Source organism: Sardina pilchardus, chromosome 10, assembly GCF_963854185.1.
Source record: "Sardina pilchardus chromosome 10, fSarPil1.1, whole genome shotgun sequence".
Taxonomy (NCBI): domain Eukaryota; kingdom Metazoa; phylum Chordata; class Actinopteri; order Clupeiformes; family Clupeidae; genus Sardina; species Sardina pilchardus.
In genome coordinates this window covers 2,997,180-3,014,480 of record NC_085003.1, presented here as the reverse complement: position 1 = coordinate 3,014,480, position 17,301 = coordinate 2,997,180, and the positions used below count along the sequence as shown (strand labels likewise).

Below are 17,301 nucleotides of genomic sequence, written 5' to 3'. Positions count from 1 at the left end.
TCTACCCCAGCCCTCATGGCACATCTTACACAACCACCATTTTGAAAGAAAATGCTTCTCACTAGCCATGGTAACAATCATGATTGAACCCAATAGAACACATTTGGGATGAATTAGAGTGGATCCTGAGAGCCAGTCGCCTCGTCCAACATCAGTGTATGACCTCACAAATGCACTTCTGAAAGAATGGTCAAAAAATCCCATAACACACATATGTGAGTCAAGACAGGTGAGCGAATACTTTTGGCAATAGTGTATTGAACACATCTATTTCTCACCACATTTGCCATGTGCGCTATACAGAGTACATCTTCTTTAAAATGCTGACACATGGTACAATTTGTTAGTGCTTTCTTAGAAAAGAGGTGACTCCTCTTAGCCCTGTGGCTCACCTTGCCACGTGCACAACTTCCCCCGGTCTCCCCTCCATAGCGCAACACCAGCTGTTCATGCCGTGGTAATGAATAAGCGCCATTCACCCTCATCGGTCAGTGTATCATCAGCAGGAGTTGGAAGCTGTTATTTTAACCTAAAACAAACAAAATGCTGCTGCTTTAAAAAGAGCAATAGAGTGAGCAATCTCACTAATAACTGAATGTAGGCACAAATGCTACGTTCCATTAGTCTCTCTGATTCCCGGCAGTTCACCAGAGCCAGCAGCTATTTGTGCCTGGTGTTCAATAAGACATGATGGCGTGATGACATGCTGTACTTTCCCACTTTGGGTTCACCAGTGACAGTGACTGAGCCAGCAATAGATAAAGGCAATAAAACTTTCCATTCCAGTCACAGCACCTTCCAAAATATCTAGAGAGGAAGCGGTGGGGTCAAGGCATTGTCTGAGACTTTATGGATGCCTCATGCTGACCCTCAGGCAAAGAAAACTCCCATTTTTTACATGCCTCACGCCAGTCTGTCTGAAAACATTGTGAGGGCTTGAAGGAAGTGATCCTCCTGATATGACGTGTGGTTTGTGTCCCAACATGCTTACACTCGTGCCTGTCATGTAACCTTAACTTCAAGCACAGTTCTATCTGCACCTATTTCAGGGTCATCTATTTAAGTGCATCAACAAGAACATTGAAGGCGGCATTGCACATGATACGTCTGACAGTCCACAAAGAAAGAGATTGACTGGGAGCACCGGATCCAAAGAGTTCCATCAAGACTCCAGACTCCAAATCCACAAATCAGGTTGGTTCATGGTACTTGGTTCCTTTTGGCAGCAGGATTCTAGGATTTTGTTCATGTTTAGACACATTAGTGATCACTTACTATCGCATGCTATTTTGGGAGCTTATTTTCCGTTAGAGAATATAAGGGGTTAAAGATAATAAATCACACTTGACGTTTACTGCTCATCTGTGTTCAATGCCTGGTGTTAGGAATCTCTGAAAAAGCAATACGCAGTGACTGGCACCAAACAGACAGACAGACCAGACCAGACCAAAAGGACTGAATAATAGACTAAATAGATCAGTGGAACTAAAACTGGATAATTATTTGTTTCACAAAAAAAGTTTGTCTGCAGTGTCCAACGTAGCACAGACACACTTTCCTGCAACTGTAGGGAATGTGAAGAATGTTGGAGCTTCATAAGGAACTGCAAGTGATCAATATATCAGTCTTTTTGTGTCAAACTGTCTTCATCAGTGTCTTGTGTCAAACTCGATGTAAAACTCTATTTTAACTGTATAAATACTTAGATATAATGCCCCAGATTATAATATATTTGTTTTAAATAGTGTTGAAGTTGTTGTACACAATTATGATAGTATCAATAGCAAAACTGAGAATAAATATCTTAATTAAATACAGTAGCTCCTAATTAATCCCATGTGTTACTGAGAGGGGAAACATAATCTCTTTTTACTCCACAGGCACGGCATAGACACAAGAAGGAAATGAAGTCTCGCGTGTGTGGACTATACGTTATAAATATTCTCATTCTCCTGACTGAGTTGCAGCTCGGCGGCACTCTGCCAAAGACGGCACCACCACTGGAGCCTGGTGCACCGTTTCTGTTGATGTGGAACGCCCCGACTGAACTATGCGGCTCGCGCTTCGACATAGAGCTTGATCTCTCCTATTTCCAGTTTGTCAGTAGTACTCTCAAAACCGCCACCAACCAAAGCATCTCTATTTTCTACACGGACCGCTTTGGCCTGTTTCCCTACGTGGACGAGGAAACAGAGAAGTTCTACGACGAGGGCTTGCCTCAGCTGATTGATTTCAAAGAGCACCGTGAGCTGGCGGAGGACGACATCCTCCACTACATCCCCGGCAACCTCCCCGGCCTCGCCATACTGGACTTTGAGGAGTGGCGCCCGCAGTGGATACGAAACTGGGGAAGCAAAGACATCTACAGAGAGAAGTCCATCGAGATCATCATGGAGAAGAACGTCTCCCTGACCTATGATGACGCCGAGGACATTGCCATCAGGGTGTTCGAGAGGGCAGCCAAGCGGTACTTCCTGAGGTCCCTGCAGCTGGGCAAGAGACTGCGGCCTAACCGGCGCTGGGGCTACTACCTCTACCCTGACTGCTACAACTACGACTACAACCGGGACATGGTCCACTTCACGGGGGAGTGTCCGGCCATAGAGAAGAAGAGAAACGACAACCTGTACTGGCTGTGGCAGGAGTGCAGCGCCCTCTTCCCCTCCATCTACCTGGAGCTGGTGCTGAGGGAGTCCCCGCAGGCCCGGCTCTATGTGCGCCATCGCATTCAAGAGGCCATGCGCGTGTCCACGCTCTCCAACCCAGACTACTCCACCCCTATCTACGCATACATACGCCCCGTCTTTAAAGACAGCGACATCAACTATCTCTCAGAGGTAAGTCAGTGGAACAGGAAGTGCACTGGGCCTTTCACACTTTAGAGCAGTGGTTCCCAACCTGGGGTCCGGGGACCCCACTAGGGGCCGTCAGGGATTGCAGGGGGTCCGCACAATGTTGACTGGGCTGAGGTTGTGAGGTTACCAAAATTATATTTGTGCACATTAAATGTATAAAATCCCAATAACACATCCAATAGGGCTCAGGATCGTGACGTGAAAACTTTGCGGGTAGCCATATTGGCAGCCTCACTTACTATGGATTACTATGGATTTACTCCCGTCTGTTAGTGTGTTCCTGTTACTTAGTTTTTGCCTTCTTGGTCGTATGTTGCTGTGTAGCGGGGTGTAACAGCGCAACCCACGATCGCAAGAGGAAAATAATCGCTAATACTATACATATTCTACTTCTTGTCTTCTGCATCTGAATGAATGGATTATTACGTTTAGTGTGCTACCAACATGGCGGCAATATTCCTAGAATGCAACGTGTGTACCCGAGCCCTATTGGATAATCAAAACTCCTTCAGGTCAGGCTATGGCTAGGGATTGGTCATTCATCCCCGGACCCTGATTGTTGAATAAAACCATAACTTGTCTGTGCACGTGGGTAGGGGTTCAGGTAGAGGGCCCTGGCTAGGGGGCCTTAAAGGGGGCCTTGAAGGAAAAAAGGTTGAGAAACACTGCTTAAGAGGACTACTTAGCTTGAATCGTCAGAGCATGCATGGTGGGCATAGGTATAAATAAATATCTTGAAACTTCAGAGCATGTCAGGTGTGGATATGTACAGTATGACTAAGCACAGCAACACATTAGATTACATTACATTTGGCTGACGCTTTTTAACCAAAGCCACCTACAGAAAGCGCAGGTCTTTCCGTGACTGGAGTGTTTGTGTTGTGCCCTCAGTATGACCTGGTGAACACCATTGGAGAGGCTGCAGCTCTGGGGGCAGCTGGGGTTGTTTCCTGGGGCGACATGGACATCACGGACACAGAGGTATTGTTTACACCACACCCCCACCACACCAGGGGAATGCAGAGAGCTCGGCGGCCCAGAGGGCTCTGAGTATAACAAAGAGGGAGTATTAAAATCTGTTGCTATCAATAAATCACAGCATCGCAATGATTTTATCATAACAAGGAGATTGAATTGCAGTTGGTGCCTTAGGCATGTTCCCTCTCTTTTCTTAATTCACATTCAAGTTATTTTTTCCCAGCCATCTGCATGGCTTGCATAACTTGTTGAAACTGATTCATTCAGCTGCTTTATTGTTAGCCTAGGGAGTTTTACGGTTATTTTAGTTTGAATAAGGATGTGTGAATCTGTCCGTGCGTGATTGATTTGCAGGAGACCTGCATGGCAGCTAGACGTCATTTGGAAAAAGTTATGAACCCGTACATCGTGAACGTCACCACGGCAGCCAAGCTGTGTAGCCGCGCGCTGTGCCGGGAGGACGGGCGCTGCGTGCGGAAGCGCTGGAACAGTGACGCGTACCTCCACCTGGATCCTCAGCGATACCGCATCCGGATGGGCCACCACGGAGAGCTCTTTGTGAAGGGAGACCTCTCCCAGGACGACATTGATTGGTTCGCATCCAGATTTGACTGCCTGTGCTACTCGGACACACCTTGCCAGTCTACTCTCGTCCTCAATGCCATGAGCAACTTCGTCCACGGCACCGCGAGCCATCTGACGCTGCTCTCCCTCTCCCTGCTGCTGACCTGCGCTCTCTTCTCCACGCACTTCTGTCTCGGGGTGTAAGACCAACCAAATCATGCATAGGCCTACACATACACATACGCATACACATACACATAGGGTACACATACCATACGACATACCCCTACACATGCAAACCACATGCGACAATACAAATGCAAAAAAAATATGAATCATTGTGTGTGTGTTAGTCATTCTTACTGTAGGGGGCGATAAAGAATTATATTACAGAATTTCAGAATTTCCTGCGGGATATTTTTAACAAAGTTACACATAGGAAGAACTGTCAGTTGATGATGTAAAGTTACTTTTGTAATGTTGTCTTACTTTTCTCTTTCGAATCCATAGCTCTTTATAATGTAAGTAAAAGGTTTTAATAAATCAATGTTCTTTCAATTTGCATTCTTCGTGTCAACAGAATTTCTGAAATAACTCATTAATAATGAATTGGCTCATTTGGTACATTTCCGTTTTGTCATGTCTCATGAGAATAAATGAAAGCATGCTATTCTACTTACATTGCATATTTATGGTATGGTATATTAGCTGCTGGTATAGCCTAGCTGTTTTGTATGCAGATGGATCTGATGGATCTCTCTCACTCTCTCTCTCACACATACACACACACACACACACACACACACACACACACACATTCTCTACAAAAGTGTTGATCTCTCCACATGTCCAGTTAGGAGTGGACGCCTCTGAATGGTAACCGAGGCAGCAGCATTCATTCATATGTATAAGAAATGTGAGCGTGGAGTCCAAATAGTTCCGCTTGTTGGTTTTAGCCACACATGTTGGCCCTGACAAAATCCTAATCTCTATTGTCACAGAAATCCTAATCTAATCTGTAGTATTCACTTAAAGGCTGCTTACATCCTCCTGCTCTCAATAGGAAATCTAGGCACATTAACACCAGGTTCAGTGGGGGGATTTAGGGAGCATAGTGGGGCTGTGGTCCTCAGATCAGCAGCCTGACTCATTGACACATATTCTGAACTCCCACTTTCTGGCCATCTGGCCCCCTCACAGACTATATGGAACAACAGACGCCCCACAAAGTCTGCACCTACAAGTAGACTCGCACCAACCACGAGGAGTCTGCACCTCCTACTGTACAAGTAGACTTCAACATCAAAAAAATCAATGACCTTAAAATCTGGTTAGGTTCAAGCACCACACAATGCAGCCAGAGTAGAGGAGCCAGAGAGGGAAGCAGGGGAGATACTGGCCATCTGAAAGGAAGCTGGATGAAGAATCACTTGAATCACTATTTTATGTCTTACCCCAGAGAGAATAGCAATGATTTCCCCATTTAAACATTCTTGTCAGCAAAGACAACCAGCATTCTACAATAATTCAGCAAGGTCTGAAGTTTGGTCTCTGGTGTACAGAGGTTGACCTTCAGCTACAGGGAATCATGCAGCTCCACTTGAACAGAAAATCACATTTGAAATGACTTCCATGGAAGACACGCCTGATTTGGTGACATTAAACGTAATTGTTGCACTGATTTCACTCTTGGTTTCCCTCCTGCTAGTGACCTACAAAAAGAACACTAACCTTGCTGACAGCAATTTTTGCAGCATTTGAAAGTTTTCATCTTTGGTTTTCATGTTGGGACATGAAAATCTTTTCTTACTGTGCTTGTCTGTCTCTGATTCTTAATCGCTCAGTTGCACTCTAATTCTGCAGGCAGATCAGCAGACTCCAATAAAAGGGACAGGACAAACAAGGCTACTGTATCCCAGGTCCTGATTTCTGTTCAGATCGTGAGATGCAGTTACCCAACGCAGGCTGAACTACTATAAGTTATATGTTGTAATAACAATATTGAGTCAGTGACCAGTTCAGTGTGCTTGATTTGCATACTGAATCTGATGGCCCTTTATAGGCTTGTATCTCCACTGATGACTGTGTGCACTCATTGATCTTGACAGCCACAGAGAAGTTGGGAGGGGGGGGCAGAGTCCTGTCCTCTCCTCAGGCTAGTCTTCATCTGTTGTCCTCTAGTCCTCAGGCTAGTCTTCATCTGTTGTCCTCTGGTCCTCAGGCTAGTCTTCATCTGTTGTCCTCTAGTCCTCAGGCTAGCCTTCATTAGTCCTCAGGCTAGTCTTCATCTGTTGTCCTCTGGTCCTCAGGCTAGTCTTCATCTGTTGTCCTCTAGTCCTCAGGCTAGCCTTCATTAGTCCTCAGGCTAGTCTTCATCTGTACTGTCCTCTGGTCCTCAGGCTAGTCTTCATCTGTTGTCCTCTAGTCCTCAGGCTAGCCTTCATTAGTCCTCAGGCTAGTCTTCATCTGTGCTGTCCTCTGGTCCTCAGGCTAGTCTTCATCTGTTGTCCTCTAGTCCTCAGGCTAGCCTTCATTAGTCCTCAGGCTAGTCTTCATCTGTGCTGTCCTCTGGTCCTCAGGCTAGTCTTCATCTGTTGTCCTCTAGTCCTCAGGCTAGCCTTCATTAGTCCTCAGGCTAGTCTTCATCTGTACTGTCCTCTGGTCCTCAGGCTAGTCTTCATCTGTTGTCCTCTAGTCCTCAGGCTAGCCTTCATTAGTCCTCAGGTTAGTCTTCATCTGTGCTGTCCTCTGGTCATCAGGCTAGTCTTCATCTGTTGTCCTCTAGTCCTCAGGCTAGTCTTCATTAGTCCTCAGGTTAGTCTTCATCTGTGCTGTCCTCTGGTCCTCAGGCTAGTCTTCATTAGTCCTCAGGCTAGTCTTCATTACTCCTCAGGTTAGTCTTCATCTGTGCTGTCCTCTGGTCCTCAGGCTAGTCTTCATCTGTTGTCCTCTAGTCCTCAGTAGTCTTCATTAGTCCTCAGGCTAGTCTTCATCTGTACTGTCCTCTGGTCCTCAGGCTAGTCTTCATCTGTTGTCCTCTAGTCCTCAGTAGTCTTCATTAGTCCTCAGGCTAGTCTTCATCTGTTGTCCTCTAGTCCTCGTCAGATAGTGATACGGATCACTCCCAAGATTGAATAGATTCTTCCTTGGGTCATTTCAGACCTTCCCTGAAAATTTCATCGAAATCCATCTATAACTTTTTGGGTTATCTTGCTAACAAGTGAACAAACAAACAAACAAACAAACAAACAAACAAACAAACAGATAGACAGACAAATAAACCCCGATGAAAACATAACCTCCTTGGTGGAGGTAATAATTTGAACATATTTTCAAGTAAACATATTGCAATTTTTACATGCATGTACTGCATAATGCTATGCACCAATCACATATCTAGATAAGAAAAAATGCAGAAAAGAATAAGTAATGTGTCAAACATACTGTATGTACAGTATGTAAATGAATGTATTAAAATGTTAACATTAAACTAATTAAATGTTACTTGTGCTGTGCCTGTACATGCAATGCACTTCATTGCACACAATGGCAAGTATACATTCACAGCTTAATTTATGTGGTAGAATCTCGGTGTCACCTCAGTGCCACAGACACCTCTTCCCACTGTGTTTGGTCCCTGCTGGCCCTGAGCTGAGTCCAGTGCTGTAGTGCGTGAGAGGGTGGGGGTGAGAGGGTGGGGGTGAGAGGGTGGGGGTGAGAGGGTGGGGGGCTCAGGAGCAGCCGCTCGTTAGGCAGCGCCCTCATGAGACTCTCCTTAATTATCCCATGTGCCTGCAGACCAGGGGAGCAGAAGTAATGCCTGACCAATGCACCGGGCAGTGTCCTGCCTTGTCCTGTCCTGTCCAGCCTCTCCTCCTCCTCTCCCCTGTCCTCCACCTCCCCGATGCCCTGGACAATGGTGTGTGACACGTGCGTGACGGACGGCGCTTTCCCAGCGTGTCCTCTTGCTGGGCTTGTGCTGTACCATTAGCCACAGCACAGCGAGCCCATTGTGCCCTCACGGCAGCGCGGGGAGAGCCATCCAGCACGGCCAAAATGTCTCCACGCCGTCAAGCTAGCTGTCCCAGCTCCAAACTGTACAGGCCCTGATCATGGAGTTGTGTGTTCCACATACTCGTGGTTGTGTAGTGAGCGTGGCTTTCAGCAACAGCATACGTGTGTCTCTTGACTGGCACTGGTGCTAACTGGTGGAAGGAAATCTATATGAACACAGCCCATGGCTTTTTTGTAAAATCACTGAGCACTGTATAGATTGTAAAGTATAGCAAAGCACAGTATAGACTGAAGTCCTACTCAGATACGGTATCTGTGGATCAAAATTAAGCCAATAAACTAACCAGTTTTGCTGATAACAACAGTATGGATGGACTTAACCCTTTCTCTTACAAACAGCTAGTTCTGGCATTTGATGGTAAATAGTCATGCGAAGGATCAATGAGCACATCTGTCATTCATACAAAAACAAAGCAAACAAAAACATTATGATGTTGCCATCAGTGTCACCAGTGATGCCATGTGGCCTGTTTGCATTGCATCAGTGCTTACTCTGCTGGTGCTGGTGCTTGCAAGCTCTTTGCATTGTACATGTTACGGCATTATTGTGTGCAGCTGCTATAATGAATGTTTCAAAGAAATGTATTGAGACATTTCTGTCTGACCAGGCCTTAATTGACCACAGGAATAGGACTTAAACATGTACTGTAACTTACACAATAAATACCTCTATCAAGCATTCTATATGCATGCAACCTAGTCCTCTCAGTGGTTGTAAAATACTTTATAGAAGCATAATCCCAACTTCACAAACCCATTCAAGTGCTGTCAGTTATGTGGTAAAATTTGTACCTTTTGAGTTGTGTGTGTTTCCAGGTATGTGTGCGGGTGATGGTAGTAGTAGGGGGTAGGTTGCAGTGGCAGATCAAAAGGAGCTGGACAGGAGGCTAGTTTTGTTTGCCCAGTTTCTCTTGGCTTGTAGCTAGCGGGCTGGTGGAAATCAATGGTGACTGCTTGGCCATCACTTGCACACCATAAAAAGCCCACACAGGCCACTGATTGTTCCTGCACAACTCCGGGGTCCACAGTGACGCAAGCTGCCCTCTTTGTCCCTGTGAACAGCAGCAAAGTCCTCTCTCAGCAGCTCAGGATGGAAATGTCAAAACAGACTATTTCTCAGTTTAATTTCTTAAGAGACTCGTTCTCCTCTTTTCACCTCAGCAAAAGCACCTCAACATATCTCTGCAACAGAACACAAACTCAGAAGATGGGTCAGGATACAGAACGATACACAGCACAGAGACAGGCTGATCAAAGCTATATATACATTTGTTCTGGCAGGCAGAGTATTAGTTGATGGACCCGTTGTGAAGTCATGGCAGTGAAATGATTGCTCTGACAAATGCTCACACATCCTCACACAATGGCCAGATTGTTTATGCCTCCATGTCAACATGGTGGCATTATTAAACAGGCTGCCGTTTATCGTTTGTAAACTCAACAACAGAGCAGCTTTCAGGCCACAGGCCACTTGCATCATCAGCATGTTATTCCATTCTGTGAAGACATGCATGCACTGTGGCCAGGAGATCTGCAGCCAAAGGAATGGATGGCCATGTCATGCATGGCACTCTGTACCAAAATACATCTGGATAGTGAGGCGGGCTCAACATGTCTGTGTGTGAGGCAAAAGGCTGGGACTAGCTACAAACAAGCTGAATGAAACATCTACCAACTATGCACAGAAGAGTTGCTGTGGGCATGAAAGACAGAGAGAGAGAAAGAGAGATAGAGAGACCAGTGTGTGTGTGTGTGTGTGTGTGTGTGTGTGTGTGTGTGTGTGTGTGTGTGTTTGTGTGTGTGTGTGTGTGTGTGTGTGTGTGTGTGTGTGTGGCTCAATTATGAACATGAAAGACCCTTTGATGACAGTTTAAGTAAACTTTGGAAGGCGCCATGTGACGGGGCCACAGAGAGAAAGGAGACTGGCCATTTGGCACAGAGGAGGACGCAGTTCCTGTGAGAGAGAACAGGGCAACATGGCATCAGCCAGTGGGAAGAGAATGGGGGGCGGTTCCCCCCTTTATCCCCAAGAGAGGGAGAGCAGCATTCTCATCCACACATCTCATTTATGCATTCAGCCGTTGATTGGAGCCAGTGACCTAGAAATGAGGAATGATCCAACAAAGGCCTGCGAGAGACAATAAAGCCCTTATCCTCAGGAAAAGCATCCCCTCAATGTGATGTATCCGATTATATTACAAAAGCAGCATTCCCAGTGCAAATGCATTCCCATACATTACCCAGTGCTGTGGGACAGAGCTCTGTCCTCCTTACCTCAGTTAGAGGCCTTCATCCATATCCTTCTTTTCCCAGTTACAGCCATGGACTCATGATGTGGATAACCTGTGGGAAATGTTCCTTGGCCATTGAATAGCTTATTATATGACATAGAAGATCACACGCAATGAGTGCATCATCACATTAATAAGACACGTTCCCAATATTCGTACATACTTTCCCAGTTTACTGTAAGAGACATAGTTTAAGAATGCCTCAGGGACAATGCCACTTGTGGTCTTGACAATGCGGATGATCATGGGGCTGATGACACACCCAGCCCAAAACTGAATGAGTAGAGGCCAACTGTGTATTGCGACTTGTTTAGCATGGCTGTGAAATCTCAGAGTAAGAACCCTACCAAAATAGCTTTCACAATCCACAGACCAGCAACTGTAACAACACAAAGAAAACTGTGCTGAATTATTTAGTTCTACACCCTTGTATGTCAAAACAACTCTAGAAAGCTCATGACAAGATACAGTGTATCTTTCCCAATAACACTTGTGATGTTATTTATCATCTTTGAGCAGAAAATACTCTCACTACTGCAAATGTAAAATATACTGTATTATAAACTTGAACTGTATGATATGCTACACAAGCAATGCTGATCAGATCTGGATCTTTGTGAGATGAGGTAACCACATCTGCTCATTTTGGGATGCTTTTGGTGACTCGGGAGAAAATGCTCAAATGCAAACAGGGCGGTCAGTGAGCTGAGGGAGAATGGAGGCCTTTGTGCAGCTGTGGCCCTGTCCAGCTGGGCTCCTCCTGCACACAGCCTTTTCATACTCCTGAGTGGGAGAGAGCCGGCAATTCTCATTCCACGACCCAAGGAACTATGCCTGAAACTGCTGACCCTTGCTTGTGGAATTAATAGTCTAAGACATTTAAAGGGACACTTCACCGATTAGCATTAAGCTTTGCATCTTTAGAAAACCAGTCATGTTTTTGAATGGTCGTGCATCATTCCCTCAGTTTGCCTTGAGATGAGAGAAATACGGATTTCAATGAAACCCATGAATAGGACTTCCTGCTTTCAATGATGTAAAATGACGATTTTTACATCATTGAAAGCAGGAAGTCCAACATTGAAATCCGTACTTCTCCCATCTCAAGGCAAACTGAGGGAATGATGCACGACCATTCAAAAACATGACTGGTTTTCTAAAGATACAAAGCTTAATGCTCATCGGTGAAGTGTCCCTTTAACACGCATCTGTGCATGATAACCAGCTACAAAAGAATCTCTACGGTCACTCACACTCTTGAGCGAGCCGTACAGCTGCTCAAATATCTACTGAATGAATCAGACGGCATATACAAGTATAACAAGAGAAGGCGTCTGAGTTTACATAACAGTCTGGAAGACATCCATTCCCACTGAGACTTTCCAGACGGAGAGACGAGGCCTCCAGCCTCCGAGGCAGCAGCCTGTGGGAGCCCAGGCGGGATCTCTCCAGCGTTCTCCTGGCTTTGGAGCGCCGCGCTGCTGCCCACTGCCTCACACGTCACAGAGCCTGGCCGCTTCTATCTGGAGCCTTGCTGTTGCTGCAGCGATGGCTCTGAAACAATGGCCACTGTGTGCTCCGGTCAACTACTGTATGGTGGTGATGTCATGGCAGCCAGATGACCAGAACATACAGCCGGTGCTAAGCCTCAATTATAAGGACACGGCTCTACATCATTCTTACATTTTTAGACCAACAAAATAATTTCTACATTTCTATACCAACAGATGAAGTCATTGCTTTTCTGATCTATTTTGTAAAGCATTTCTTATTTTCTTTAAATAAAGAGAATGATCAATATTGGAGGATGAAGCTGGTTTACCTTCATATTTTGGACATAAACATACTGTGGTGTGGTCATGATACATTCATATCTATAAAACTATAGTTATGTGCCAGCAACACCAAATTACCGGTAACTATAATCAACATCATCAAATATTCAGAGTTGGGAAGAGAAAAATGTCCATGGAAATCGAAATCATTGTTGCTTCAGAAAAAAGAGCCTTTACTGTTGGGACTATTACGGTTTTAAAATGGAGAGAGATGAATCATAGCTTTTGCTTTTTATTACTAAAGTAACAATCCTTAGCTAAAAACAACCGCTCCAGCAGCACACTGGGGTGGATCACACATTCGGCTAACAAATACAGACTTGGAATGCTCACATAGTAAGGGAACTAGGCATCGGTTTAACTGATTCACAAGAATCATTATCCAAAAACATACTACTGTACAACCATTCTTAATATATATTATTTTTCCTTCTGATCTCAAGTGAAAGCTGGGCTACAGGGCAGTGCAAATAATTAAAAATGGTGAATTCATCATTCATTTCTATCAACTTAAAACAACCTATTCCCTATGTAGACATTTGCCCTTTGTAAACAGCAATGGCAATTCACATACATTGTACGCACACCTGCCCTGAAGTAAACTGTCTATGGCGTGATGACCTTAATACATGGTTCAAGTCTCAAAGGATGTTCAATTTGACTCACAGCTTGCAGTTGTTTTTGTACAATCAGTGCATAGTGTAGCATTTGGAGGCAATACAGGACTTGATGGTGAACAGCAGGTCATTTAATAAACACGGTGCTTCCTATATTTAGATTCCCACTGTCTGTACTGAGCAGACTGACTGATGCTCTGAAAAAGTGCCAACACTGCAGTATCAGAGTTTACATACCACAGCTTTAGTTCTACTTAACAAGTGTGTAGACTTATACAAGCGTCCCAAACGGCGCTCTACGCTTGACCAGTGCTGTGCCTACAGCTCACCTACTGTACTGACCGCTTCTCCTTCTCCACGCTGCACGCTGAAGACGCACCATCACATGCGCTCCTCTGTGGTGGAACTAAAGAGCCCTTTATAGACGCGGTGTGTCTGTGCTGGTGCGGGCCCCGTGGGGCTGGTCAACAGTGCGTTCCCACAGGCGTGTAGGAGGACACCTCGCGGCGCTGGACGGTGCTGAAGGGCGACAGCTCCAGCTCGGTGGCGGCGGCGTCGCGCTCCTGGTCGTTGTCGTTGTCGCCGGCGGTGGCCGAGGAGGACGATCGCGGCGGGCCGCACTCCTCGCAGCAGCAGCAGCAGCAGTCCATGAAGGCGCGGCCGAAGGGCCGGCACAGGGCCAGCAGCAGCACGGGCGTGGCCGCCGACTTGCAGAACAGCAGCATCTGGCTGACCAGGTGCAGCACGTCCAGCGTGCGCCGCGCCACGCCCGCCGCCATGTAGACGGACACGATGTTGCACAGGTTCTCGGGGATGACGCACGCGCCGTAGACGATGGCCAGCGCCACCACCGTGCAGTTCATCTGGCCCTCCAGCCGGATCTGCTTGCGGCTGCCGCGCACGTTGGCGCGCTCGGCCTGCCGGATCTTGCGCGCCGTGCCCAGCGAGCAGCAGATGGTGAAGAGCGTGGGCAGGCAGAAGTAGCAGCCGAAGTACCACCAGAGGCGCGCGCTGTCGTAGGTGAGGCCCAGCACGTAGAGCGTGTCGGGGAGAGTCGTGGAGATGCGCACCACGCAGCGCTCGCACGGCGTCACCTCGGCCGGCTCGCGCTCCTCCGTCACCAGCTGGCGGATCAGCAGCTCGGGCAGCGCCAGCAGCAGGGCGCCCACCCAGATGACCGCCAGCTTGGCGGCCGTGGACGTGCAGTTCTCGATCATCTCGTAGTACAGCTGCACGTTGGTGGCGGCGCGGAAGCGGTCGATGCACAGGGCGCAGAGCGTGAACGTGGTCACGCCCAACGAAGCCACCTGGAGGGGTGACACACAGATCACCTGTCAGAAACTCCAACACACACATCGCTAAAGAGAAAAGCTCTATGCTGGTTTGCCTGCATGTTGTGTGGTGGAACATAGTGGAACACCATTATATCAGTGAGGATATTCATCACATCTCATTCTTCCAGAAACTTGAGCAAAGGTGTGCTTACAGTAACTAAGCAGCACAAGATTTGCCTCATGACAGTAGTGCTGATACACACTGGTCTGTGCCACACTGGGCAATGAAGGGCAGCAAGCTGAGGGACCTCTGTGTGATGAGGCCCAACTTCAGTCCACAGCAGCATGGCCTGTCTGCTGGGTCATAGTCCCAGTGCAGGTGGCCTGTCTGCTGGGTCATAGTCCCAGTGCAGGTGGCCTGTCTGCTGGGTCATAGTCCCAGTGCAGGTGGCCTGTCTGCTGGGTCATAGTCCCAGTGCAGGTGGCCTCTCTGCTGGGTCACAGTCCCAGTGCAGGTGGCCTGTCTGCTGGGTCATAGGGAACGTTCAGAACCACAACTGCATTGAGATGTTGAAACAAATCTCTTGTGCTTTGTTTGACTGGTTCAACACAAAAACAAGCTAACCTCACATTCTCTCATCTACTGTATAGGCCACTAGAAGATACCTACAGTAGGTGTCTGGTCCTATCTAAGATCTCATGTTTAATGTTTCTGCCAATGTCAAGTCAAGCAGTGATGTCTAGAAGTGAGCAGACATGCTCAGTGCATGTTGTGTGCAAGGCAGCTCTAGAAGAGTAAGTTAACACACATGCTCAGATATGATGTCCTCATGTAAACCTGTGAGGCATGTTCTTATGCCAATGACTCCATTTAGATGTGGTGCTACAGCCACCTGTGCACAACTCAACACTCGATCGATGAAGACTGGGTTCTATTGGTTTACTAACCTAATTAATTAGCCCCTGCTCCCTGGTTATTAGTGTACACCACTTGCCTGATTAAACTGCACTTTACTGGGGCACTAATGTAATCTTTATCAGATTAATTGTCTGACTAGATCTGTGGAGACCCTCTGAATAAGCCATATTAGGTCTGCTACTCAAAAGACTGTGAACCTTGAGAAATACAAGACCTACTGTAGGCCTGTCTTCTTCAGTCACTAAATTTCAGCTCAGATGAGACACTAAACAAGTAGGACCAGTTGCAGGTGTTTGGTAGCTACAGTATACAGTATCAGCAGTTCATGATCTGTCCTTATCCAGGGTATGTGTAAGACCTGCAAGCCATTTCCTGCAGGGAGAATGCAGTGAAATCCAATGTAACTGTAGCATAAGTTGCTTTAATGCTCTCTGCACAATGATGTTATATGAACTGTCTGTAAAAAAGGGCAAAGCCATAAAACCTAATTACAATGTATTAATCTGTGGCCTTCCTGACAGTATTGACACAAAGAAGGCCTTACCCATTGGCTAACTGATCCTCAGCCAGACAGTGCAGTTGGGTGGAATTTTGTTGCAATGGCATTTCAGCACTAAGCAATGTTCTCTCTATTGCACTGGTGAGAACACTTACCTCAATATATGGAATAATCTTGCAAGAGAATTCTCCAAGTAGCCAGTCCTTTGTCAACTCGTGGAAAACGACTAAAGGCAGGCAGAAAAATATGATAATAAAATCCCAAAAAGCAAGATTGGCCAGGAGGGAATTGGAGATGCTTCGCATGTAGTAGTTGTGACAAACGATGCACATAATTGTAATGTTGCCGAGAATCCCAACGGAGAAGATTATGACAGAAAAGATCAAAATCACATATGCCCCATATGTTTCAGATGTTACAGGGTAAAAGGGATTTTTCACTTCGTTGTCTCTTCTTCGTGTAACCAGGGGAATCAAGGGGGTGATTTCGTCGAAATCATGATCTGGCACAGTTAATAAATCGCCATTTCTGGTGAAATCGAAAGGAGAATCTGTTGAATTCTGTGCCATAGGTTTCGGCATAGATTCCCACATGGTATTTGATGTTGCTAAATCCACATCTTTTGTGTTGCTGTCTTCCGCAACTCTTCTAACTCTGGGCTGTCCCGCAAGGCGATGCTCCGAGTCCGAGTGTGTGGATGTTGCTTTACTGGCGGTTCCTGGCACTTCAATCCCCTGTGTTTGGCTGTTGACTCCATGCCCAAGAAATTCGAGGTGATTACTCGAGATTTCATTTCGCCTTGATAACATATGATCGGAATTAGGCCTACCATGTTTTGTTGAATGAGCTTCACTCTCAGTAGTTGAAGTCCTCTCCGAATCCAAACCTGACGCACCTGTGGAGTGCACTCTTTCTCTGTGAGTCTCACGGAGAGTCGGGCTGCGCCTTGATAATCCCTCTGCCAGCCTGCTGTTGTTGACCGTTTTCATCCTTATTCCACTAGAATTTCCATCCGTATTGGAGATCCTGGCCTCTGACAAGACAGTGACCAGCGCCAAACTACCCAAGAAAAAAGTAAGCCTAAAGAGCAAAAACATTATTGCGTGCTTCGTGAGAGCGCATTAATGTGCATATTACAGATTCTTCAAATTGTACACTTAACGTCAAAAATCACCGTCAAGTCATAGCTTCAAAATGCTGACAAAATGTTGACCCAAAATCGCAATCCTTCAGTCAATATTTAAAACAGAAATGTTCCTAACAGGCATGGCTGGTGACCAGGTCTACCATCATCCTAAAATGCAAGTTGAAGTTACTCCGAAAATAAACGCGATGGCAGCAACAACAAATTACAGATCTGATATTATCTCCAGCTTGGAAAGTACATCCATCGTC

The 17,301-nt window shown here is 46.3% G+C and overlaps 2 protein-coding genes across 2 annotated transcripts; one reads left to right on the top strand and one right to left on the bottom strand.

Moving 5' to 3' along the window:
• The first annotated feature begins 926 nt into the window (after window positions 1-926).
• LOC134094028 (hyaluronidase-5-like) lies at window positions 927-4,959 on the top strand. The gene is made up of 4 exons (XM_062547391.1): window positions 927-1,194; window positions 1,881-2,837; window positions 3,747-3,836; window positions 4,188-4,959. Exons 2-4 carry the CDS (start codon window positions 1,905-1,907, stop codon window positions 4,599-4,601), a joined length of 1,437 nt encoding a protein of 478 aa, XP_062403375.1. The 5' UTR covers window positions 927-1,194; window positions 1,881-1,904; the 3' UTR covers window positions 4,602-4,959.
• Window positions 4,960-12,570: 7,611 nt separating this feature from the next.
• gpr37a (G protein-coupled receptor 37a) lies at window positions 12,571-17,260 on the bottom strand. The gene is made up of 2 exons (XM_062547445.1): window positions 16,062-17,260; window positions 12,571-14,521 (listed from the first exon to the last, which is right to left on the bottom strand). The coding sequence occupies exons 1-2, from the start codon at window positions 17,001-17,003 to the stop codon at window positions 13,679-13,681; spliced, it is 1,785 nt and encodes a 594-aa protein (XP_062403429.1). The 5' UTR covers window positions 17,004-17,260; the 3' UTR covers window positions 12,571-13,678.
• Window positions 17,261-17,301: the final 41 nt, after the last annotated feature.

Coding starts and splice junctions, on each gene's coding strand:
- LOC134094028 (XM_062547391.1), top strand. CDS start 1,905: ATGAAGTCTCGCGTGTGTGGACTATACGTTATAAATATTCTCATTCTC. Junction 2,838..3,746: donor ACATCAACTATCTCTCAGAG/GTAAGTCAGTGG, acceptor TTGTGCCCTCAG/TATGACCTGGTGAACACCAT. Junction 3,837..4,187: donor TGGACATCACGGACACAGAG/GTATTGTTTACA, acceptor ATTGATTTGCAG/GAGACCTGCATGGCAGCTAG.
- gpr37a (XM_062547445.1), bottom strand. CDS start 17,003: ATGTTTTTGCTCTTTAGGCTTACTTTTTTCTTGGGTAGTTTGGCGCTG. Junction 14,522..16,061: donor AGATTATTCCATATATTGAG/GTAAGTGTTCTC, acceptor TCACCCCTCCAG/GTGGCTTCGTTGGGCGTGAC.